Raw genomic sequence first — 26,733 nt, 5'->3', positions numbered from 1 at the left:
TCCAAGCAGTTTAATAATCTAAGCACGCGTTGCTCATGCAAGAACGTGCTTAGATAATGTGTGCTTATATCCAGTGTATACGGTATGAGGAATTCCCAGCAAGTAATTATAGATTGCCGTCCGAGGATAATGATGAAGACATGACCCGATAAGGTTAGCGAGCTTACGTACTGCCAAATCTCCCCCAATCCGTTCCCGGTGCCCCCGTCGTTCTGACAAGCAGTCCATCTCCTCTTCTGTGGCACTTCATTAATGGGCAGGAAACAGGAAATTGGTGGGGGGGGGAGGATTAAGGAGGAGGGCATTCTTCCACAGTGGACAGCCGGTTATCTCCCCACAGCAGGAAGAGGAGCCCATGTGCTCCTAATCACACTCCCGAGTCTTCAGGGACTGCCCTGTGTTTTTATCTCGCGCTAACGAGGGCAGCGGCCAAACGGGGCTCGGCACAACCGTCGCCGATATCCGCTTCCGATGTCCAGCCACCGCAAAGAAGCGTTAGCGCGTTTTTGGGGGAAATACAATGCAGAGCCCAGTTGCATCCGCACACGAGAGAAAGACAAAACAACAAAAAAAATCCGTGCACGACGGCGCGTACACGTTTCATATTTGTTTGCCGGGAGGTTAGAACCCTTGTGTGAAAATGCTGAGAAATAGGTCTTTTGAATCTTACGCTTGGTTCAATTTTTACCACCTGACCTCAGCGCCCCTTCTAAGCTCGCACTTGTCCATCGGGAGAGAGAGAGGCGCATGCCGTTTATACTTTTGCACTTTGTCCAGACGACAGCCGAGGCTCCAAGGAGACACCGATGCACCCCTTTTGGGAATGCGTTCTTTGCTATGCATCTCCTGACACGTCAACTGCTTGGGTTTTTTTTTCTGCTGCTTTTTTACTGCCTTACAAAACTGGTAATAGTATACGCCAGACTATTTTCTGACAGGCGCACGTCAACTAGGCTACTACTATTAAAAACCTGCCAGCAAAAACATGACTCCTCCACCTTTCGGGTTCATGAAACTTATTAACGGGCTGTACAGGAAGCATATTAAATGGAAGAGTGTGGTAAAAAGAACCTCTGTACTCTTGTGACGTCCAAAGAGACGTCGTATCTCCGCTGCCCGAGACGCGACGAAATCAAAAGGCACGACACGAGAAAGATACCGTCTCTGCAGTCATCGCACACCCTGTTACAAACAGCCTGTTAGGGTTACAAATAGACCATTAATGATAAGCGTGTACAACATTCGGCTGGGCGACCACCCATTCTTAAGGCTGGTGTCATAGGCTGCTGCCAGACTACTTTGTCAGCCGACGGCAGTGCAGCAAAATCCATGGTTGTACTGTACCATGCTCCAACATCTACGCTGCCTGCCTTCACCAATCTGCACTGACAAGCGCGGTGAATTACGGTCAAACAACGGACGGCGTGGGGAGGCCATCATGCAGCAGTGGAATGACAAAAAGGGTTGCGCATGTGAAATTATGTATGACAGTGATGCCACTGTAAGAGGAAACGGACGGCAGTTGTGGTACAGGCAGCGATAACAGTAGTTGGACACGCTCGTGTGGGGGCATTGCATTCACCTTGCAGCGGCTAAAGATGTCGGACGGCGTGACCTGGACGTTGAAGTGCCTCAGGACGTCCTTCGCTTGATCCTTGGCCTTTTCCTTGCAGTCGACGACATAACAGCAGTCCTCTCCCACTTGCGACCTCAGCTGAATTGGACACGGGACAATTTCAATTTGACGACCTTCAACTGCACGCGAGGGCCACGTCGGCGCTTAAAGAGTTACGCGACGCTTTGCATTTCATCGCGACTAAAGAGCGTGGACCATTCGATTTCTTAGCTCTGATTGAAGTGTGACTGGTTTTATCGCAATGAAAAGCTGCCGAAAAGCCAGCACCGAATTTAACAACGGGTTCCCTTAAGCTGGAAATCTTGTAAACGTGAGGTTATTGTAGCTTGAAGGCGGCAGCAAAGGAACGCAATCCACGGACGCGCACCTGTGTTGCACAGCGGCGATCCCGTGCAGCACACGTCAGGTCGGTGAGATTTACTGCGAGCCATGGGCTCTCGCTACTTTTAGGGCCACCAGAGCTAAAGTTAAACGAGACGCGATGCTACCACGTGCAAAACACATGGCGTACGTACGGTCTGGTAGGGCAAGCCGCAGGTGAGGATGACCCGTCTCTCCGCGCGGGCGATCTGGAGGAACAGGAGTAAAGGACGAAGACACGTTACCTTTCCTGCCATCGTGCGTTCACTCTGAGTAAGGCCATTGTACAAATATAATCGTGTGTGCAAAAGTGTACGTGTGAAACATGCATTTTAATTACTACCCCTAAAGAGGGGAAAAAATATATATTACGGAACATATATTTGGAGATAGCACGTTCTCCCCATGGTCATGTGGATTTTTCTCCGGGTACTCCGGTTTTTCCTCCACATTTAGAAACGTGCGTTTAGAGTATTTAGCCACGATAGATTTCCACGTGATAAGCCCCTTTGTTGAGGTATCATTTGTGGCCAGGTTGCTTCTAAAAAAAAAAAAGAGAACTATATCGATCAGTAGGCCTTACCTGGTAAAATTAAAATGTAGTTTGTTAGTTATATTGGGCACCAATCGTATTATTTAGGAAGCATCCCTGTTCTGTTTTTAGCCTCCGAGGGTTGGCTTCGAGACAGGTCTATTCTATACCACAGGGCTGTCTTTGACAGTTTTTGCGAGCTGTCCGATACTGAGATGCATCCCCTACTCTATATTTGTTTTCCCCTTTAGGGCAGCGCTATGTCTGAATGTGTTTAGTTTTTCTTATTTCCGCTTGTGGACCAAGAGCCAATGCAGTATCACACATTTTTTTCGCGTTTAAAATTACACTTTTGCAAAAATAATGTTCACTATATACCTTTATCAAAAAAATAAATGTACATGCGTTTTACAAATAATTTAATACATTTTCAGCGAAAGTTTAAAAGTTGCTGGAAGTCACAAAAAAGGGATATATTTACAGTAAAATAAACAACTATTTGATTCCCATAACTCTAATTGGCCAAGCTCTAATGAGAATATGCATAATTAAAAAACTGAGTGGTAATTTGGAACAAACTTTCGTGGGTGTTGGCTTTGCATTGCTTTTCCAAAGGCCGCTAGCAGGGATATAATCAGCACTATATACTCTTTGGTTCTTTCGGTAAAGTCACGTAGGTATAAAAATAAAATAAAATCACGACGTTTCGGGCGCAACACAAGCGTCCGTCATCAGGTGGGACAACCACAGCAAGAAACAATTGCTGAAGTGGGTAAAAAAAAACATTAGCAGCATTCAAACAGAACGGCGTCAAGTGGTTTCAGAAGACAAAACAGAAAAAAATGCAAAATGGAGAATTTTTGTTTAAACGAGTTGGGATGTTGTGATCAAAAGAGCATTTCCCATTTTCCCATGCACCTCAATAGACCGTGATGAAGACTCAGATAAAACGTTTACATTCATTTTACATTCCCATGTCCTGGTGCAATACCGCTGTGATCTCTTACAAGCCATCGGGTTTGCTCTCGCCAACGCCAGCAGAACACACAAACAAACAAAAAAATGTATCGGTCAGGTGGGCAATTACAGAGGCCAATTGATTTATTGCGGAATCCGTGGGACGTTGCAGATATCGACACATGGGCCCCTCCTGACTTCAAACGCACCCCCTCTCCCGCAGACATGTACACGGAGGAAACGACAGAGGGTCTTCGTCAGGGTTGAAAGGCGCCCGCGCTGCCAATATTGCCGCCGATATGGGAAGTGCACCCCAAGTCCGACCGTTACACCGTGCAGACAGACGTGATGGTAGGGATGACCCACCCAGGTTGGGTGGGTTACCTTTTATGATGTTGTTCATTCTAACTGTACGGTGTGCAAATATCTTTCCGCTCGACTGCTTGGCATGCTGACAGATAGGTGGAATAACAGTTAGCTTTCCCACAGTTAACGGTACACCTGCATAAAACAGCACGTCTGAAACTACGAGCACTCGCTAAATGCCACCTTGTGTAATCCCCTCGATATTAATTTACGGCTTGTTATTTTATTCTATTCAGTGGCACTGCCAGCAAGGCTGCGCTTGCACATGCTTGTTATTACAGACTATGTATGGCGACTTGCATTTGAAGTTAAAGTTATAAAATAAAATACTGCACTTTAAGTTGCATTAATGTATTGAGATAAAAATGCAGCCTCATATTTTCGATGAACGCGAATCAACAGTACAAATGTTCTTAATGATATCGGCGTCGGTGGCACATTTAGTGTTTATCGCCCAAACGTAGATTCTGCAATCGGCTTATCACGCAATCTTCCAAAAAAAATGCGCTTGAAAAAAAAAGTTTTCCCAGGCTGTTTGGAATTCCCCTCTTGGTCCCCATCGCTGGGAAAATAAGAAATTCACAAACTCTCTCGGTAAGGGTCACTGGAAACGTGTGACTTAGCTAAGAGTTGACGCTCGCTCCAAAAAAAAAAAGCGGAGGGAGAAGAGAGAGAGAGAAAGAGATTCATCTCCCGCCTGCAAAAGCAAACTAACAACTTTCCCATGACACGGTGAGCAAGACGCTATGGGGCCCCGAGGCCGTGTGGGCTGTTTTGCAGAATGAAACCCTTCTCTCAGGGTCACAAGTCAGCGCTGCCTGAGCCAGCAGTGGCACTAAATCGCTGCATGGCATCCCGTGACCGGTGTCTCAGAATGAGTCGGACTCATTAACACAGGGCTTCCTGACTTCACTTTATAAAGGTCGTCACGCCAAGCTGCACGGTAGCTTGTTTTGCAGCTTGGATATCACGAGCTGCTCCAGTCTGTGCAGCAGCCAAGTGCAAAACACGCGGCCCATCTCTGCACACCAACTTTGGCTCGCTGCTCCGTGGCTGTGTGCAGCTTCGAGTGTTGCATATGTCGCAATTGGAGCTGCCCCGCAGTCTATTAAAATGCAAGTCCCTGGAAGAGACAAACTGCCACTGGTTGGCAAAAATAAGGCATCTTTCGGGGAAAATGATACAAATAATTTCATGGCAGATTATTTACATATGGTTTTAATTCAGAATATTACATTGCTTCTCCTTTGCAATGCCCTTTCTGATTTGAAATTGTGGATTTAAGCCGTCAGTGAGAATGCAACCCGTCAAGTTCCCTGGGAGCTGTGTGCTCTGTTAATCGAGTGACCAGCTTAGATTTTTAGTGGAAAAAAAAGACAGCCGGGTGACCCAGGAGTCAGACCACTAAGCCAGCAACGTCGGGATTCTGGGCTAAAATCCGTGTTTCAGTCACCTGGCTACTCAAGCGTTGCCAGTAGATGGTCTCTGCTCGCTAATTAATGACAAACATACAAAAAAACTGATCAGTTTAATTCGTTTTTTTACAACTAATTTGGCTAAATCCCAGCTCTTGAGAGAACGGTTGGGTGTGTGAGAAAGTACACACCCCCATTGTGTGTGAATGTAAAGATAACTTGATGGGACCTCAGAAATTGTTCTGTAATATCTCCTTTCAAGGGCCGTTCTCTAAGAAATGAGATTTCGCTGCCCTGAGAGAGTTTCGAATGGACATGATGTCAATAACACAATTGGAATAAAACTGGAGGAGAAAAGAAATCCAGCCCAATAGATGCAATGCTACTCATGTTGCTGTTAATACTCAAAATACAGTTTCCACGCAGCCTCATATAACAAAGCCTTAACTGTTCAGAAACCTCCGAATCTATCTGCAACCCAAGGGTTCATCCCACGAGCCAGAATGGACGCATCGTGTCCCACACGCCGATCCTCAGGCCGTGCCCTGCGCATATTTCGCAAGTGAAGGCATTGTGAAGAGTAACGGAAAGCGATTTCTCAAGCAGAGAGGGCCCTGTGTCTTGACCTAGCTTCACGCCCAAGCAAAGCAGCCAAATGTCAGTCTTAGAAATTTCTGCCAAAGGGTTTTCGTACGCCCCTTCATCTTTGTCAGTGTTCCGTGAAGAGTTTTGGATGCACCTGCCCTCTGAAGAGACTTAAAAATGCCGCACCTGCCCCAGTAATCTGTGTACACGTTCGTACAGCGGCACCGTGCCAGCGCAGAAGGCAACGTTTAACGTTTGTTTTTACTGGTTCTGGTGGCACACACCTTTAATCCACCGACTTTGAGTTTGATTTTGGTGGATCACGCAGCAAAATTAACTGCTCAGTCGTTCTAGCAAGGAACGTTATGACGATGTGCGCAGCCAATTGCTCACTCATTGGTCAGTGAAATTTCTATAGTGGCAGTACGGCCAGCAGGTATGTGGCCGACCTGTGTGGAGGTTTACGTATCCTCGTGTTGTACACGTGGGTTTCCTCCAGGCATGACAGTTTATCTTTACAAGGTGCATGCCTACGTGTACAGCCCTTTGTCAATTCACTGCTGGATAAAGGGCTGCCACACACATATACACATTGTAGGGGATTGGTGGGGGGCTCTTTGACCAAACTTCACCATGTTGGCCAGTGTCGGTTAAAAACTAGGAGCATAGACGTAGTAGCATGGAAGCAGGGAGCAACAACTGACTTTGCTGCACTGCCACTTGCTGCCCACGATATAGTTCTGCAACCTATAGCGACATGATGTGCATGGTAGTCAACCATCCAAACACTATCCAGGCTCAACCCTGCTTAGTGTCCCAAATCTGCTGATATTTTTTGTTACACATTTTTGACCAAAAATAATTAAAAACTATCGGCCCAACATGGTACGCACAGCATGCCCACGAAAGGGAATTGAAAGCTCAGTGAGGCTTTCCTGGCTTTCTTGGTTTATCAGTTATTATTATTGCCGATAACCTGGACCACAAGGTGCATCATTATTCGGTTGACCTTTGGTTTGGCTCTCAAGAAGCCCACGGCAGTTTTACAATATACCTCTGTGCTTACAGACCACAGCGGAAGAGCGAGCCAAGTTGATGGCAGGCAAACAGATCGCTCAAACTATTGAATTTAGGGCTGCGCTCCCATTGTTCGCGACCTCACCTTTCTCAAGTGACTTTCTTGCCTTATCGTGGAATTGTACATTGTGTTGCACTTTATTTAGCCTCACAAAAAAATATCCCACTTGACAATTGAACGAAAGTAAATTTAACCTAAACGACAAGATGGATAATGTGTCTTGGTAATGTAAATACAATTGCCAGTTCATGCAAGGGCAAGTTGTACAAATAAATAAGCAAATGACCTCAGGTTATACAGTACCTGTAGCTTCGATCATGCGCTCTATTACATCGGAACGCTATTATTAGTATAGAAACAGCACGTTTAAAGTAATGCTAATGTCGCAAAGCATCGCACTGCGGAGAGTTAACAGCAATAAAAAAAATAATGAAAGCGTAATGACATTTTTGTGCTGCCCTACGTCTATCTCACAGAGATCATCACACCGCGAGTTCTGCTTCGGTGCCCGTGCATCGCCGAGTGGCTGTAACCGCAGTTTGTTCCCATTGTTATCGTCGCAGCTTTCCCACCGTGCGAGGATCAGACCACGATTCTTGGCGCGGCATGTCTCGGCCCACAATCCAAACAAAATCGAGCGATTGTGTGCGGCTGTCCCGTAACCTAGCCTCAGCAGAGGGGTTTTTTTTAGTCTTCCAAGGGGCCCGGAACCATGCTTAATTTGCGCTGTGTGAAACAAGCAGGCGGGCTTTGCGCTGGTGCCGCTGCTGCCGTGGAGAGGGGTTGGGGAGGGGGGGAACGAGTGCGAGTGAGGTTTGTCTGTCACGGAAAGAAATTCACACAGCAGTGCTCTTGGAAAATAAAACAAACAAAAAAAAACCAGGACATGTGAACACAGGTCCTTGCAGCTATGTGACATTGTAAACACAGTGCTCGCACAGGACGCAGAGGAAAAAGATATAAACATAATTCCAGTTTTATTTTATGCTGAAGTTAGAGGCTTTAAATGCTGTAATGGCACGTATAAACTTTTAATTCCAACTGAAAACCAGTACAAGATTTTCAATAACGGTTTTAATCAATGAATGAAATTAATTAAATCAAGACCAGGTAAGGGTCTAGTGAGATGAGAAGTATATTTTTCAACGGAGATTTGGGTAAAATAAACTGAACAAGTATTTGAAGGTAATAAAATACAGAATTAAACAACATAAACAGTAACAGGACACAGGTTCCCATGCAACAGATTACAACACAAGAGCCAAGCATCTTACAAGGGAACATTGCAGCATTGAAAACGTGCTGGAGTGCAACAAATTTTTAACTCAAGGGGCACAGGAGAAAATCCTGCGATCGTTTGGAGATGCAATTAGGGTGAAACAGGACAGAACACCATATTTGGTGCTGCGTAACACACATGTAGAGGGAACGAGGAAAGTATGAAAACAGAGAAGCGGACGAATAGACGGAGCAAAGAAAGATCTGAAAGAGAAAAAGACTGCAATTGCCTGAAGCAACGAGACCAATTAAAGACGCGAGACAGCGGAAGGCGTTTGCTCGGTGCGATCGTCATCGGTCGAGCAGACGAAACGGTCTTCTTGGTTCTTTCGGTAAAGTCACGTAGAAGGGAAGTAATAAAATAATAAAAATGAAATATAATAAAATAATTCTCACGACGTTTTGGCCACAACGCAAGCAGCCGTCCTCAGGTGTAGAACAGGTCTGTGACTTTACCGAAATAACCAAGAAGATGAATCCCTGCAGTCACGAAAGCTCAAATCGAAATTCAGACGAAACGGGTCGGAGGAAGAAGGGCACTTTTTGGGCTTCGTGCAATAGGAACGTTAAAAACTTTTTTTTCTACACTTCTTGTGTGTTTTTATTTTGGTTGATGCATTCAGTGGAAGGCAGCGCGACACTCCAGCGAGCGTAACGAAAGCGAGCCGTGCGTTGACGTGTGCATCCCAGCTGACGCGAGGATGTGGGGCGAACGTTGGGGACAAACAGTGCCGTTCAACTCCTAACAAGGATGCCCCGCTCGCAGCCGCTTCGCAAAAAATTCCGACCGCAAAATCCTACCCAAAAATCATTGCGCAAAATCCTACACCAAAGTCCTACCCCCAAATCTTACCCCAAAATCCTACCCAAAAATCATTGCGCAAAATCCTACACCAAAGTCCTACCCCCAAATCTTACCCCAAAATCCTACCCAAAAATCATTGCGAAAAATCCTACACCAAAGTCCTACCCCCAAATCTTACCCCAAAATCCTACCCAAAAATCATTGCGCAAAATCCTACACCAAAGTCCTACCCCCAAATCTTACCCCAAAATCCTACCCAAAAATCATTGCGAAAAATCCTACACCAAAGTCCTACCCCCAAATCTTACCCCAAAATCCTACCCAATAATAATTGCGCAAAATCCTACACCAAAGTCCTACCCCCAAATCTTACCCCAAAATCCTACCCAAAAATCATTGTGCAAAATCCTACACCAAAGTCCTACCCCCAAATTTACCACAAAATCCTAACCAAAAAGTCTACTGCAATTCTACCCCAATTCTAACGCAAAATCACATCCCAAAATCCTACCCCACTGTCCGTGGAAAAACGGCTACACTGACATATCCTAGGGCAGAGCAAACGTGATGGAGACAATGAGTCTGGGCCCATCAGCAAGACCATTATAAAGACAGACAGCGCCAACGAGCTTTGGTGCTTGTTTTTCTTGGACACCCTGTTATTGTGGAGTAAAAATTAGATTCAGTCATGCGATAATAAACTAATGACATCAACGCAAGACAATACTTTGTTTTCTTTCCACAAACGGAGTCCCATTTCAACCTGATATCTTTAACAATTGTTCAACCAAACTAATTTTAGAAATGAACACACCAGTTTAAGGCCAATGCCAGGAATTGGCTAAAAAGGTAGAATGCCTTGAAATTAGCTTTCAGAGGAAACTCTTTTACCAAGTTCATAAAAATGTTGGAGTTGGAGAGCAACCTTCTTAATGGTAGAGCAATTGAACTAAGGTCAACAATGCTTGCATTAGTCCCTAATGCCAAACATTCTGTGAAGACGTTTCATTGCAGAGGAAATATTTTTCACATATGAGCTGAAAAACATTTGCTGAATGTTGGAAACTATTCAAGTGTGTCGAATGCTATAACATAGCCCTGGGAAAAAATATAAGGAGAAATGATCTTCATAATTCCAAATTTTTCATTGATTTAATCAAGGGGAAAATCAGTTTCAAACCGTTTTGGCATGTTATGTGTATGAAACCAACAGGATTAGGACATGTTTAAAAAAAAATAGTTATAAAACTACAATTTTCATACCAGAGTCCAACTTTCTGAGAAAGTCATGGCAAAAATGTGATACTTTTTTGTTGTCAAAGGATTAAACCATTGGTATAGATTCAGTAACACTAATGAGTTCCTTTATTAAGTAGCACGAGGTTCACTTGACTGCCTCCCTTTGCTTTTTAGACACAACAACGCTTTGAAGTGCATCTAAAAAAACACTCGGGGCATAAAAAAAGAAACCACAATCGGCGTCAAGCTGGGAGTTAATCTGCAGGGACAAGATTTCGGAGCTTTTTATTTTTTAATTTGTTTTGGCAAGAGTGCAAAAGTGTTGATAAACACAGGAAGTGAGGGCCGGATCCAATCCCCCGTTTACGTTTTTTTCACTTCCTGCACACCACTGATCTCAACCCCATCAGCACCCAGCTCCACGCGGTGTCGAAATTGACTTCCCCACTTCCTACATGTCGTGATAATTCCCCACGCATCGGTGAGCAACGGCATCCAAACAACAACGGGCGAGCGAGTGTGAGATTAGAGGGAGGATTATTTCGCTAATCTCGCCCACGGCTAACATTAGTGGCGGGCGATATCAGAAACGGCCCTGGGGCCCCCCCCGCCCCCCGCCCCTTTTCTTTTACCAACCCGGGCTGCCCGGCGTGGTTTGAAGTATGGTAAAGTAACCACCCCCCCCAAAACCAACATGGCATGGGGAAGCCTTCATCTAGCAGTCGATTGACATTGGGCTGTGATAATTGATTTTTCTCACGTGCATTTGGCATATGATAATTATCATCATAATTATCATAATCTAATTATCATATTTATCATAATATAATTATCATCATATTTATCGTAATATAATTAGTTGCCAGTTTTAATCAAGATTAAGTCTTCACGTATTTTAATTGGCTGCAAAAGGCAAACATTTCACAAGATTGTGCACTTTCCTGGACAGATTCAAAGGTCTATTCTATCGATGAAGGCGAGTATATTTCATGGACGCCGTACCATGATACTGTCCATATTCCAACTGCAATGTTAATTTTCATAGTATATTGCCTGGAGACTCTGACATTAAACAGCAGTATACAAAGCAGAAGTTGTAATGGATTTAATGAGACATGTCACTCTCCCAAGACAGTCCTGCGTAAAAACAGTTAGACCGGACTTCATTAAAGTTTCAATGAAGTGAAAATGGCTATACATTTTTTACGAGTTACGTTTTTTCGTAAATAATTCCTATTTCATTTCTGAAATAGATCTCTGGGGTTTTCAGTCTCTTCAGTGGGGGCTTGTGCGTGGGATATTGCGTTGCTGTTCCATTTATCCAAGTTTGAATTTTTGAAAACTATTTTTATGTGTTTACATTCATGTTGGTGTTTTGCTTTGAATGTTCCCGTGGGATGATATACTTTGATTTTTTTATTATTTTTCTATCTACGTGGCTTTACCGAAAGACCCATAGAATATGTATTCCTGCAGTCACGAAAGCTTTAAGTCAAGAATTATCATTATTATGTCATGTTTGTTTGTGTAGTCAGTCACTGTGCAGCTTCAGGTACCAAGGCAGGAGAACAGGTGCTGCACAGATTTTGTGTAACGACCTTTCCAAAGTAAAAAAGACAAACTCGGAACGTCCGTCAATGACACCGTGACCTTAAAAGGAAAGATATAAAGTAGGTGATATTTCGGGCAATGGCCCTTCATCATAGCACATACACAGACAGGCCAGAGAGCCGGAGTGGTTAATCAGGGATGGAGACGACACTATACTCCATGAGGCCTGATAAGAAGTAATTAATTTTTTTTTCCCAATGAGCAGTTTTAAATTGCCATTGGAATAGTTGCTTAGAATTTAATATTGAGCGCCAGACAAATAAAAAATGTATTGCTACACAAACTCGGTTGTATTTAAAGTAACATGATATAATGTTGCTGCGAATTTGAGTCAACTAATTTTGAAATACCGGTCACGAGACAGTGCAGGCGTTAGAGCGCCGCTGGCTCACCTAGCCATGACCTGTCACCCTCAGAAGGATTCACTGTCGTGGTTGATGACATTCAGTTGCCAAAGTGGTCAAGTGTGCAGGTGGTGCAACTGGACTGGGGCGCACAGGGCGAAGCGGTCCGGGCGACAGCTTACGAAGAGGTGGGAAACCGGGAAGCATGAATACGTACACCGCAGTTAGTGGATCAACAGATCGCATGCGGTGCAGCAAAGTGTGGGTAAGCAAATTTAAGCCAACACGTTCCATTCATTGGCTGCCACATTCAGATAACCCCCTCCCCCCCTCTTCCCCCCTTAACTTGTATTTAAGAGCTTGTCTCTTGGAATTTTGCCTCACTTGATACAGTAAATCTAGCTGTGACGGTCCCCATCTGATGACGGAGACTTGTGTTGCCTCCGAAACGCCGTTATTTATAATTTTATTTCCATTATTATTTCTATTATTACATTTTTATTAATTATTTTTACCTACGTGACTTTACCGAAAAAACCTAAAAGTATAAGCAAATTTGTCCGGCGAGTGCGAAAGGGGTTGTCTAACGGGGCTCTCCAATGCCCCCCATAGTGGAGGCTACTTCCGCCAGCAGTGGCGCGAGCAAGCAATTGCAGGGGCTGCGCCTTCACCTCTGTACCGAGGCCCATGCCGACCACGATCAAACTACTCCGCGGGACGACAGGCATGGCGCGGGGTTTTTTTGGGGGGAGGAATTTCCCATCGTGGCAAAAAAGGCCACAGGGACGGGATGAAACGGACCTCCGCAGCCTTGCGATGCTCCTCAATGTTTTCCAGGATGCGTACGTCGACCCCAAGGCAGCGGAGGTAGCGTCCCAGCCCCTGCAGCATGCTGTCACACACCACCGCAAAGTTCCTCACCGACATGGGCTCCCGGGAACACGACTCCAGCGGACGGGCGGGATTAGCCGCCGGCGGTGTCGCCGGCTGAGACATACGCGCACACACACACACACGCGCGCAAAAAAAATTATCATGGGGGTCGTGTGACGCTTATAAAAAAAACGCGCGAGCTGTTTTTTTTAATCAGTGAACGCCTAATTGAATTATTGACGGATGGATTGACCGATTTACTTTATAACCTAATTACTTACTTCCTTCCTTCCTCACTCAAAACATTCAAGCAGCGTGTAGAAGTGAAATGCGTTGGCTTGTTTGTGGCTCTAGTGATGGCACATTACACGCCATTATGGACAGGATACACAATGCGACGCACTGCAAATACACACGGCTACGGCACAGTAAATAATACTCGGGAATAAATGACTTGAAACAAGCAAATGCACACGGAGGTATTTCCACAAAGACACGTGAAATAGAGAGTGGAGCAATGGTTAAACGTGTTTAACTATAAACCAAGGTGACCGAAAGTTAAATTCCAGGCTAACAGTAGTGGCGAGTAATAAGTTCACCAGTCTTGGGCACCCATTTCCTCAACCTGCACTGACCAGCATGGCGGCATATGGTCAAGAAACCTCCATGTCTGGACGATGTGGGAAGGCCTTAACCCAGCAATGTACTGATAAAGAGCTGTACATTATGCAAAATACATCGATTTTTTTCCTCTGACTGCAATTATTTTCAGGGAAGGTTTCTCCGTCTGTGTGTACAACACTGTGCGTGATTACCACATCCGTGCCGATCTTCTTCCACAGCCGTTCATCATCTGGTGCTGGGTCGCTATGTCGAGGCTTCTGCACTTTCTTTCCCACCATGCACTTCTCCAGGTTGACGGACAGCTTGGCGGCCTTGGCTTTCTGGAGGAGAACGTCGTAAACTTCCAGCAGACAATAAGCGTCCGAAGCTGTTGGTAGTATCACACGCACAAAACGCGGTTCAGTTTCCGTGAACAAAACCGACATCGATGAACGAGGCAGAAACGGGAAACCGATGCACGTTACGTTGCCTTTAGGTTACTTTCACACAACATTTGTACTGGAATCTGTTGTTGAATGTCCTATGTTTTGGAGAAAAATAAGTCTTCTGGAATTGTTTCAGCCATTGTTGTACAAGTGGGAGCCCAGTTTAACAACACCCTAATACCATGGGAATGCGGTGTTACAAATTGGAGGCAGGTACAGGTGGTGTGGCTGTGCGATCTGGAAGTCTGCCACACTTGCCAAGTCTAAATTTAGCCAGTTTGAACCAGGAGCTCAGGTCATAAATGAGGCAATTGTCCCAGCAAGCATTCAAAAAGGGCATAAAGAGGTAATCTGTTTAATCACGGATAATTCCATGAGTAGACAAAGCACCGACGTCAAAAATTCCTCCGCCATGACGCAACACAAATCAGCACTTTCTCGGTAGTGCCCAAGAAAGCCGACTATCACTCAAACAGGGGCACGGGTGCAGAAAAACGTGTAACATCGTGGCAATGTCATAAGTCCAGTTCAAGATGAGATTTCTCACGACTCCAGAGTAAATAAGTTATGTCATTGGGGCGTTAGTACGTTACGTCAAGTCTTACGATTGCTCAGGACCCGTCGCTTTTCAAATGGCAACAGCAAATAGTAAAAAACATAATTAAGTGTATTACGATTTAAAGCTTTCGTGACTGCAGGGATTCATCTTCTTGGTTCTTTCGGTAAAGTCACATAGAAGGGAAATAATAAAATAATAAAAATAAAACATAATAAAATAATTCTCACGACGTTTCGGCCACAACGCAAGCAGCCGTCCTCAGGTGAAGAACAGGTCTGTCGGAAAGACAGCGTCATTCAGACGGGCAGTCTCTCCACAGTCATTCAGACGCTATCTTTCCGACAGACCTGTTCTTCACCTGAGGATGGCTGCTTGCGTTGTGGCCGAAACGTTGTGAAAATAATTTTTTTATGTTCAATTTTTATTATTTTATTATTTCCCTTCTACGTGACTTTACCGAAAGAACCAAGAAGATAAGTGTATTACCTCAATATAAAAAAAATATATATATTACAAAAATATATAATTAAGGACACGGACGTCGACGACGTTCAGCCGAACAAGCGTAAAAACGATCGGCAAGCACCGGCGTAGAGAAGCTGCGCCATGGTGAGTGGCCGCCGCTCCCACTCGGAGAGCTGCTGCCGTTTGTCGAGCGCCTTGCCGAGCGTCTGCAGCACCAGGAGGCTGAGGCCGCGCCCCTGCGTCGTACGGGCGGCGGTCGCCCCCCGTGACACCTCTGCGCCGCTGCCACCGGTCACTGGTTGAGCGCTCAGCAGCCGTTCGACCTGCACAGTTGCCGTGATGAGACCACCATACTCTTAGTTCTTTCGGTAAAGTCACGTAGGTAAAAAATGAAATTGAAAATTAATAAAAATAACGTTGAGCACCTCGTGCCCTCTTTTAGCCCCGCTCCCCCCCCTCCCGATACGTTCCATTCATTGGCTACCACATTCTGATAAGCTCCCCCCACCTCTCCTCCCCCTTAACTTGTATTTAAGAGCTTGCATCTTGAATCCCTGCCTCATTTGATGCAGCAAATCTGGCTGTGACGGTCCCACCTGATGACGGAGACTTGTGTTGCCTCCGAAACGTTGTGATTTTTATTTTTATAAATTTTTAATTTAATTTTTTACCTACGTGACTTTACCGAAAGAACTAAGAGTATGAATCCTTGCAGTCACGAAAGCTTCAAATCTAGAATGAGACCACCACCCCGCCCACGCGCCCCCCCCACTCCCCGGTTCAAAATATAAATGTGTTTTATGAACAAACGTAACCCTATCTCCAAACATATAGCTCCCCTCTAGCCCTAACACTCACCCAAACTCTAACCCCAAGCATAGCAGTAATCCCAAACTCTAACCTGGGCTCTAAAGCCAACCATAATCATAACACTAAACCTAACTCTACCCCAAGATATAACCCTAACTCTAACCCATACATAACCACAAATGTATTCCTAATCCTAACTCTCTACCAAATCCAAATTCTAACCTTAATCCTAACTCTAAGCATAACCAGAACCGTAACTTTGAACTCTACCCAAACTCTAACTCCAAAATGCTAACCCTAATCATAACACTTTCAAAATACTGCGGTGGCGTATGCTGGAGTTCTTGTCTTCCCATAAGCATGCGTTTTTTCCGGGTATTTAGTTTTCTCCCACACACAAAAACACTCCTGAAAATGTGATTGGCTAAACATACTAAGGCAGAAGCATCCCGAATAAAATTATTTAGACCGATTGAAGATTTTCTTGGTAAATAACATTGGGGAAGCCACCTCTCCAGGGCAACAAGAATCGAGTCTGTTGGAAGCAGTACAGCAAGCAGGTTGCTGACATATCTGTGCAGAATTTTAATCCTCCCTTTGGTTTCTTCCCACAAGAACAATTCTAACAAAGTAACCAATCGTCCCGGGTTCGACCCACTTGAATAAGTCTCAAGATTCAGGGCATCCTCCTTGGGTAAAGAATATGAATGTACACGTAGATAAATCTAACATAGATATATTATAAGCACAAACGAAGAACAACAGTGGAAGCAGAGATTTATAAAATAAAAGCAAATCCATGATGGAATTGAATTAGGCATTCAGTAGTACTTTCTGTGAAAGATAAAATCATGGAAAGACAATTACATATACTCTTAGGTTTTTTCGGTAAAGTCACATAGGTAAAAAATCTAATTAAAAGTTAATAAAAGTAATAATGGAAATAAAATAAAATAAATCACTTGATGCAGTAATTTTAGCTGTGACGGTCCCACCTGATGACGGAGACTTGTGCTGCCTCCGAAACGTCGTGATTTATTATTTTATTTATATTATTACTTTTATTAACTTTTAATTTTATTTTTTACCTACGTGACTTTACCGAAAAAACCTAAGAGTATGAATCCTTGCAGTCACGAAAGCTTAAAATCTACAATTACATGTACAAGGGAAAATCTAGATATTTTATAAAGATCTTCATTAAATAAGAGGAAACTTATTAAAGAGGAAGAGCAACTGAAATCACACAATTTCAGTAAATCGGCGGAAGCATGAACATTATACAGATGAATGCATATACATTACAGACGTGCATTTTAAACATTGACAGCGACCTTGCCTCTCCCGTATCTTTGTTTAAAGAAAGAAGTAACGTGGAAGCCAAACGCACGCCGTGCCAAACCCCTGGCAGAACACACGGGGCTATCTCCTTGGGATATGCGAAATGCTCGTGAAATAATAAAACGTCGAGAAACTCTATATGGGTTTTGTCCGAGCCAAGTTCACTTCGGGCCAAAACCACAAACGCAAGTCTGCAGTAGCTAAGTTTGTGTTTATCAGCCAATCGCGCTTAAAAGTTGACATGCAAACACCAAATTGATTTTTGTTTTTGGCTATTCAACATACCATATGAACCTAAACCTACGTCTTAAATTACTTTTATAACAAAGACAATTATTTATATACACAAATATTTTTGACTTGCTAAAAGTTATCAAATATTTTCTATGTAATGTACTTTACTTATATACAGGCATTTAGAGATGTAAAGCCAGTATGGTTGTTAATTAATTACCATTGCCATCATCATCATCGTCAAAATAATCTCATAAAGCACCTCGTCAATTTCTGCGAAGAATGTAAAGATATTCAAGGCCATCAACGAAGAGAAAAATGTGCCACAGGAAAAAATAAGTAACCAAATTGAGAATAACCATCACTGTTATTAACCATGAATTCATATGGAATGACGACATCAGCTTTGTGCGCAGCAGCGAGACCAATTGTGGTATCGCGGGACCGTCTGGGATGACGATGGCGTGGGAGGGCCTTCATGCAGTCATGGATTCATCAAGGCGCACAAAGATTAACTATTCAACTCTTAATTTGAAGAAAATAAAAACAAATTGCTAGGAAGTATTAGAAAGCAAATAAATGTAATGTTGTATCATTATTATTTAATTATTTCCCTTCTACGTGACTTTACCAAAAGAACCAAGAAGATGAATCCCTGCAGTCACGAAAGCTTTAAATCGAAAAATAAATGTTGATTTATAAAATGCCCAAATGCAATCGTATCTCAAAACGCTTTACAAATAGGGGCGCATGCATTAACGAGACTTTAAATTTTAAGATAAGTTTGGAATTATTTTGAAAGGAGAGGTCAAAGAGATGGCTGTACGGTAATGGTGCAATGAAGATTAATCAGAGGAGAGAAAGTCAGTAATAAGACGGGGAAATACATGTTTAAGCGTGCTTCTAGATTTGAAGCTTTCGTGACTGCAAGGAATCATCTTCTTAGGTTTTTCGGTAAAGTCACGTAGAAAGATTTTTGTTTTTATTTTATTTTACTTTCTACGTGACTTTACCGAAAAAACCTAAGAAGATTTAAGCGTGCTCTTGAGCAGAATAAACGGTCCCAGGAGTGCAAAGGGACAAGGGAAAGACATTTCCAAAAAAAGAAAGTGGCAGCAAAAGAGAAGTGACGACTTCCAAGTGAACATAAAGTGACTGAGGGTTTTGACAGATGACCTTAGCTGCTGAAGCAGACAGCAGGTGAAGAGAATAGGGAGATGTCACGGGATATTAATTGGGGGTAAATAGATTGAGGGTTTTGAGATGGCGAAGGTGATCTTTCAGTTTACTTGGAATTATATGTTGAACTTCTTTCGCACCGTATGTAGTCAACCGTGCAAATCGGAGGTGTGAATTGTATTATCAGGCAGTGGAGGGATCCGAGGAAGTGCGGGTGATGTGGTCTCATTTATGGGGGCAGGAGAAACTTTAAAAAATATCAGTACTTTAAGACCAGACGCGTATAAACGTGTTTAGGTGGGGAAAGATGGCCGCTGTTCTGTTTTGCCTGTTTCCCTTACCTCACCCTTCTCCTCTTGGGTAAAGCAGCGGAACACTGAACGATGCTGCTGCAAAACTATAAACTATATTTATTTGTTCCTGACCCCATCCACAACTTTTATTTTATTGCTATATTTAATTAATAAAAAAAAATCCCCTGTTGCTGGCCTGGTTCCGGTGCTGCCTCCTGGCCCTTGCCTGGCTCCGATTCCACGTTCCAGAGACTCTCCCAGGGATTGCCGCGGCTCCATCAACGACATGGGAATTTTGACTTAAAACTTTCATGAGTGCAGGAATTCATATTCTTTGGTTCTTTCGGTAAAGTCACGTAGATAGAAAAATAATTTTAAAAAAAGTGAATAAAAATAAATGAAAATTTTAATTAAAAAAATTAACAAAAAACGCTAATGTAGACTGTAGCCTGCTTATTAAGTTTGGTGAGTGTACTGGCAGTCTATAATGTAGACTGTAGCAATGGTTATTAACCTCGGTGAGCGTATTGGCAGTCTATAATGTTGATTGTAGCCTGGTTCTTAACCTCGGTGAGCGTACTGGCAGTCTATAATGTAGCTTTAAGCTTAAAAAGCAGGTTACAGTCTACATTATAGACTGCCAGTACACTCACTCCGATGAAGAACCAGGCTACAGTCTACATTAGTGGTGTTGTGTTCTTTATTTTTTATTCACTTTATTTTTTATTTAACTTTTTCTATCGACATGAATTTACCGAAATAACCTAAAAGACGTGTATTGTTTGTTCTTATTTTTAAATGCAGATTTTTTTTTTTTAAGCGTATACTGTCCCTGAAGATGCAGATTTTTTTATCAAATCATACCCAATATTTTTGTCCAATCGAAGACCTTCCTGAGGTCTCATTTGATTAATTGTTAAGAGGGTGCTGCTTCTTTAATTTTAATTTGCCGTTAAGGGGTGAGAGTTTATGGGTTAGGGATAAGGTGAGGGGATACATGTCACGGTTTAGATTTGCAATAATAAATTGCAAGCCATTCCACAATCTGGGCTCTTTGGAGATAGCACAGTGCAACAGCGAATACAGAAGACTGAGACACGAATGAATGTGTTTACCTGCTTTTGCAGCACGGCAATGTCTAGAACCCTGGAGGACTGCTGAAGTGCTGGCTTCAACATAGGGTATGATGTTAAGAGATACTGGATGTCTCCACCCACATCGTAACCTGTAAATACAAAGCAGTGATATGCGCCACATTGTATGGGCTGTGATGTATACCACACATGTATACGCCGTGAGGTGTACATGCGAATGCATGTATATATATATTGACTGTGATGTGTATCCCATGTGTGTATATGCATAGGCTGTAATGGGTTCCTTGCATAATTACATTTGCAAATGTTGTGATGTATGCATTGATGTTGAACTTCTTTCACACAGTACGTACCCAACCGCGCTGATCGGCGGTGCCCATGTGCACCACGTGTGCATATGAACAGGCTATAGACAGGACCACTCAAAAACAGACAGTCTCTCGAACAACCTACTTTCTGTCCTGCCATTAACCAACCGCCTTGCAGCGGTGCCGGTGTCACTGAGCTACGTGCTTGTACCACATTATGTGCACATACAGCCAACAACAATCGAATAGGTAGGTATAGCAAAAAGTAGCAGCACATCTGTTTACATTAAAAAAATACAAACTAAATTCACATAATATTTGAATAAATGTAGTACCCAGTTTCAGGACATCGCCACTTGAGAAGAGCCTTCTCATCAGGCTGAGCAGCCTGCCCTCCTCCGCGACACTATTCTTGGCTTCACAGCGCCCCGAACAGCTCGCCTGCAGCTGTGCGGTTTCGTCTGAGAAAACATTAAAAACAACAAAATCCGCCGCTGCCCCCACCCCCCACCACCTCGTTTTATAATTTTCAGCAATGCAGACGACAGTCACGGTGTATTTGGCTGCTCGTTTGAATTAAGAAAAAGAATGTGAGCTTGGTTAGCCAGGGCACGTCAACGTTCGGGATGGTGGCCCGCGGTCGAGAATAACGATGGTGGAGGGTATGCAATCAAGCGATCGACTACCGTGGAGATGGAGCGATTAAATATGCTTGTGTGCAGGTACTAGTAGGTGGATTGCTACATCGCAGGGCCGGGAGAAATTGCAACACAGCCACGGGAAGCCTTCAGTTGATTGAATATGGCTGCTGCTGCTGCTGCTGACAGCGACAATAATGACAATCTATCTCTGGGGCTTCGGTGTCCGCGCTGCGCATTTCGTGCGGTGGCCGCACCGTGAGCGCGCGGCTCCACGTTCGTTGCCCGAGGGAGGCGCCGCTCCCCTGGCTGGCGGCCGCTCTCCTCCTCCTCCACCGAGAGCCGCGGCAGATCAAGCAGCAGCACGCGGTCCCTGCGGGCCACCTGCACGAGCGCGACGCGAGGCTGCGACAGCACCCCGAACGACGGGCGCCACTCCATGTCCACGCCCAGCGTGCAACCCGGCTGACGACGGTGGGCAGGGATTGGGGAGGGATGATGCGCGAGGTAAGGAGGACGTTTTCACAAGGCCGTCAAGGCACACGGCGAAGGTGCAGCCCCGCAATGTCTTGCTCACGCGACTGCCGGTGGAAGGGCTTCCTCTGGAGGGAGCACGACAGAGCCCCTCTAATGGGTATTTGGCGTACTGTTCTAGCCCGAATAGACGTAAAAATACTTAAATATTTGTTGAAGTAGTTCCCTTCATTGACCCAGGAAAGCCTCACTGGGACTCTTTTTTCAAGATTGTCCTGCATTTGGATGTTTGGCCAATTCAATTAACATGTGGGAGGAAACCGGAGTACCGGGAGAAACTCTACATATAAAATGGAAAAACTCAAAGCTTTGTGCAAATAGATTCAATGCATGTAAATTTAAATAAAACGTATCACCATTATATCAACATCCCTTATTTATCCCATAACTTGGCACACTTAATGTATGAGTAGTTGTAGTTTCAAAGCTGTCACCGTAAATTAAACGATGGTCAGAGCGCAGCACCTGTAGCATTGCAGGCAAATGCATCTCGAGGTCGGTGAGGTTGTCGATGAAGATCACTTGATCGAGGGGCACAGGCAGCTGGTAGCAGTCTTCCCTCGAGGAGTATGCCATTGCACTCTCTTCCTCTTCACTGCTGGCAAAGCAACGCAAGATAAAATCGGCAATTTGCCTTATATACGTTCTTCGATAACGTACTGCCGTTTTCCCCCAATTGTATTCCAATCGTTCCATAAATCAAGTCATCAGATGAAATTTACATTTGGGTCTTTGCAGATAGCAGCGCATTCCCCTGTGTTAAAGAATGTCACGTGTAAGAAGATACCATGTAACTACTTCTGACCTTTCATATCCACACAACAAGGGGTACACTTACCAACACCGCCTGCTATGAGGATGGAATCCTGACAACTGGAATTAAGCCAAATTGACATGAGATGAAGGAATTTCCTCGAGGACGCCTAGAGGCAGAAGCGCATCACCCCATGTAGGAGAGTGGCCCTGGCAAGGATGTCATGCAACGACTTCTGAAACAAATTCAACAGGCCTCTGGAGTCACACTCAGGCCACACCTTGCAACGCCCAAACAAAGACTGTCAATCGAGCTGAAATGTACACAAGTCTCCAAGTTGGAATCAGCCAGATTTAAGTGAAAAACCCTATTTGAAACGAATGATAATTTTTATTTCTTTCAACTCGCTAAACTTGAGAGCCCGGTTAAATCACAGGCGGCCGAAATACGGCTTCACACCCAGCATCTCAGTTGGTGCCGACTCAGTCCTCTCATCCTCAAGCCACCCAGCCACCTCGTTTGTGTCTTATACGCAAGTAGCTCTCTTTAAAAGAAGCCAGTGCCCGCTCATCGAAACGATTAACTGGGCATCCATTTGCAGTTTCCACATTTGCATGCCGATGGGCGGTATGCAGTGCAATTCACAGCTAGACACTGCAACTTAGAAAACATCATATATTTCGGATATAGTGCCAAATTTGCAAGAAAGCGGGGCTTTCATGTCAAACTGATAGCTTGGCAGTGCAGTGTTTTATATATATACACATACAAACACAAAAAAACACACTCCGATTTCAATGTGCACGGAGAAGGCAAATGTTGATGACTGGCAAATTCTTCAATATTCAATGGTAAGAAACCCAACCTAAAACTAACAGTCAGTCACAGGATCCATTATTTAATAATATACTATAATAGCCTTTAATAACATCCTTACAAAAAAATGTGACACTGGCACGCCGAAGGGTGTGCAGTACAATTCACAGCTGCCCGCCGAGCCTTTAGAAAGCAGCAACAAGGATTCCTGAAAAATTATCAAATTTGCGGGAAAGCAACGCTCATGGCAAAAATGACAGGATGGCAGCGTAGCTGTGGCAAAATATATATTTTGCACCGCTATTTTTATTTAGTTGGAAAAGGCAAAATGTAAAAAAATTCGGTAGCGAGCTGAGAAAATTGAGAAATTGTCAAAATTATTAAATTTTCAAGGAACCTTCCCCCAGTGTTTCGTTCATTGCCTCGTCAGTGGCACGGCTCTGGGCTTCTGCAATGGGGAAAAACAATCCGGCACACTCCCCGAGCTGCCACACGTGGTGGCTAGACGTGGGCCTCGGCGCCGCTTGGTGAAAATGGGTACGAGAGAGGCACGCGCACCCATCCTCCTGCCGCTGATTGGACAGTATCCAGAGCACGGCGCTGGGCAGCCGGTCGTGCGGCATCTTGAGGCGACGTGCCCAGCGGGCTGCTGCTGCCACGTCTCTGTAGCTGCACAGCATCATCACCAGCTGCTCCTGCAGCCACGGGTCGTCCCCGACCGTCACCTGCACCAGTCGGGCAAAGGTGGAGCGAGTGGCGAGAATGCCTTGGTGGTAAACCGGTGACCGAGCGAGCTTATACCGTACGCGAGCAGGAAAAACTAAGTTTTGTTTTGCTACGAAAAGTTTTTCGTGATTGTGCTCAATAGTTCTCTTGATGTGTTTTGGGGTCGTACCGCGAGTTGCTTGGCGCTATTGTCCGACGTTTCGCTCCACGTGCTGCCAGTTTATTTAGGAACGTGGAGTAAAATGTGGGACATCATGCCGAACAACATAATGTACAACCCAAAGGCACGGCAGAATGTTTAGTTATTTGTACAGCCCTTTGGTCAACTCACTGCTGGATGAGGACCTCCCCACACTGTACGGGTTGTGGAGGTCGTTTAACCATACTTCAGCATACTGGTTATTACGGGTTCGTGAAGGCGGGGACTACATATGTGAGAGCATAGATGTACAGTTCAACAATTTGATTTTTCAGCACTGCCCTCTGCTGCCCACAATATAACCGTGCAGCTTATAGCAACCTGCTGTGCAGTGGCCACCTATCTTTGCACTAGGTCTAGCAGTTGATAGATCATGGCTGATGATTTTGATGAAGTATTGCTTGTTATCAGTCTCTTCTTGATACAAATATGAACCCCCTCAAATGCAAACAAGGCCGTGTTTATGACAGAAAGGATAGACGGAGTCGGCAAACTATCTGACGCTGGTATTTAGTATTTTCCAAGTCAAAAATGGCTGTGTTGTTGTGTCTTTACCACGTGTGAAATGGTGAAGCAAGAAATATCAAGTTTAGTATTTCCACCAGCCCTGGGCCAGACAAGACGCTGGCTGTCTGTTACTCATTGTCTGTGCACCCATGGAAAGAGACAGTAAATGTGCACAGCATATTTCCCTTTGAAGGATGACTAAATAATTCGCCCACGGCTTTACCTGCGACAATTTGAAGCTACTTTAAGCAATGCTGGAATGAAACACTCGATGGATTATTTTTGCTCTTCGATAACGTTGCCACAATGTCCTCCTGGCTTTCCCAGTCCTCTTTTTGAGTTAAGCCTTCCTGGCAAATCTGTCTTCCAGACACATTAAAAGTCCCGGTTTTGTCAGTTCCATAATAATACATCACTCAAGACAATGATTCTTGTATTGTGAAATACTATTATTCCCATGGTATATGCCGATCTAGTTTTTCTTGTAAAGCACGTAAATTATGTCTGCTGAACTTCTTTCGCACCGCACGTAACCAACCGTGCTAAATCGGAGAGCAGTTGAGGCGACCTGCATGGGCAACGTATTTTGTTTACAAGTGGCCAATGAAATACAATTCTCAGAAAAGTTCCAGAAAACACATCCTCGTGGGCGAAACACAGGAAACCAAGCTGCTTCAGCCATCATTGTAAAATTGCCAGGGAAAGGCCCAAAAAATGCATTGACGTCAGGCAAATATGATACTCGCGCAGTCGTCAGGTCCGCTATAGAGAGAAACTCAGTGGGATGCTGGAAAATGCCCCCTGCAGCCAGGCAAGCAGCCAGACATTGTATGCAGCAAATTGCATGCTGTCAAAAAACAGCTCACAGCAAGGTCCATTTCAACGAGGTGTGGTCAAAGTACCGCTGCAAACTCAAGCAAAGTGTTTGGTTGTTGTGTTTCTAATGAGCTTGGTTTGTCATTATAGCGACGTGTGGATGTACAGCCTTTTTGTCAATGCACTGCTGGACAACGGCCGCCCCCATTCCGTGCGGGTTGCTGCCAGTGAGGTGGGGGGGGGTTATTTGAACCATATTTTGCCATGCTGGTCAATGCTGGTTGGGAGCAATGACTTGGGTGCATAGTACAGTACATTCGTAGATTTGTATGCACTGGCCACAATGTAGTCCTGCTGGGTGATTCGGTTACAGGCAGATAAGAGTTATAGGATAGAAATATGAAGTAATGGTATGATCTCACGTGCAAGGGTTTAGAAAATGTGGTCTTCTGCAGTTTTCAAAGTAAGATTGTAAAATTAAAATTAGAAATACTCCTCTTGTACAGGGCGCTTGCACTCAAATGCAACATGCACCCTAAACATACACTTCACAGACTATCGATATCTGGCACCCTGAACGTTCACCCGTCCCTGCTGTGCTGCAAACTCTGAACGTTGATAAATAAACTTAATAATGTAACAGGCTCATTGCAAAAAAAAACGATTTCTAAAAAAAAAAACCAGGGAAACTAAATACAGCCACATTTCTCCGCTGTGCATTGAATTGAGAAGGAAAAATAGAACCACATTCCTTGAGAATAATAGAAGGCACAGGTCCTTTCACCTGACTCCATATCACTTCAAAGGCTGGGCGCGCAACCAAACAGGGTTACGAGGGCAGAGCACACTGTAATTACACGGGATATGCACAAATCCAGTTTTCATTAAACACGCAGCCTAACTCCATAAGCGAACAAACAGTGTTTTGGCACGCCAGGGCCCGCAAAACACAAAACAAAATCCTCTCGGTTTATCGACGGTGATGTCGAGGACAAAATCCTCTGGCACAGCGCTTTACAACCGTGACGATTCGGGGCAACATTCCCGCCAAAATGCCCTAACAAAATGCGCATTTGTTTAGCGAGCACGGACTGTGATGTCGGGGGATTATGGATGAGATTCTGGTGTTTTTTTTCTTTCAAACCAACGGTGCAATATGTGATGTTGGCACCAATGAGATCGTAGTGGGTTTTGCGGGTTTTTTTTTGTGAAAACGGAGTGAAAGGAAGCGATGGGCTGCAGATGTATTTTTAGTGTAAAAGAGACGTGGCGAGCGTGAGGTTTTCCATCGATGTGTATAAGATAAAACCGGAATGGAACCGTGGAAAG

The 26,733-nt window shown here is 44.3% G+C and overlaps 1 protein-coding gene across 5 annotated transcripts in view; it reads right to left on the bottom strand.

Moving 5' to 3' along the window:
- Window positions 1-26,733, bottom strand: part of EXD3 (exonuclease 3'-5' domain containing 3) — a 94,225-nt gene that overhangs the window by 46,666 nt on the left and 20,826 nt on the right. For 4 of the 5 annotated variants that reach the window (XM_078865426.1, XM_078865427.1, XM_078865429.1 and 1 more), the window contains 10 exons: window positions 23,715-23,881; window positions 22,052-22,184; window positions 21,310-21,517; window positions 20,750-20,875; window positions 20,125-20,234; window positions 15,274-15,475; window positions 13,895-14,070; window positions 13,008-13,193; window positions 2,152-2,205; window positions 1,583-1,714 (listed from right to left, as the gene is read on the bottom strand). In XM_078865426.1, coding sequence (XP_078721552.1) covers window positions 1,583-1,714; window positions 2,152-2,205; window positions 13,008-13,193; window positions 13,895-14,070; window positions 15,274-15,475; window positions 20,125-20,234; window positions 20,750-20,875; window positions 21,310-21,517; window positions 22,052-22,184; window positions 23,715-23,881 — 1,494 coding nt within the window. The remainder of the gene's footprint in view (window positions 1-1,582; window positions 1,715-2,151; window positions 2,206-13,007; window positions 13,194-13,894; window positions 14,071-15,273; window positions 15,476-20,124; window positions 20,235-20,749; window positions 20,876-21,309; window positions 21,518-22,051; window positions 22,185-23,714; window positions 23,882-26,733) is intronic. The other variant, XM_078865428.1, reaches the window with a different exon arrangement.

Source organism: Lampetra fluviatilis, chromosome 20 (assembly GCF_964198595.1).
Source record: "Lampetra fluviatilis chromosome 20, kcLamFluv1.1, whole genome shotgun sequence".
Lineage (NCBI taxonomy): Eukaryota > Metazoa > Chordata > Hyperoartia > Petromyzontiformes > Petromyzontidae > Lampetra > Lampetra fluviatilis.
Note: the sequence above shows the minus strand (reverse complement) of the source record. Positions and strands in the feature narration are given on the sequence as shown.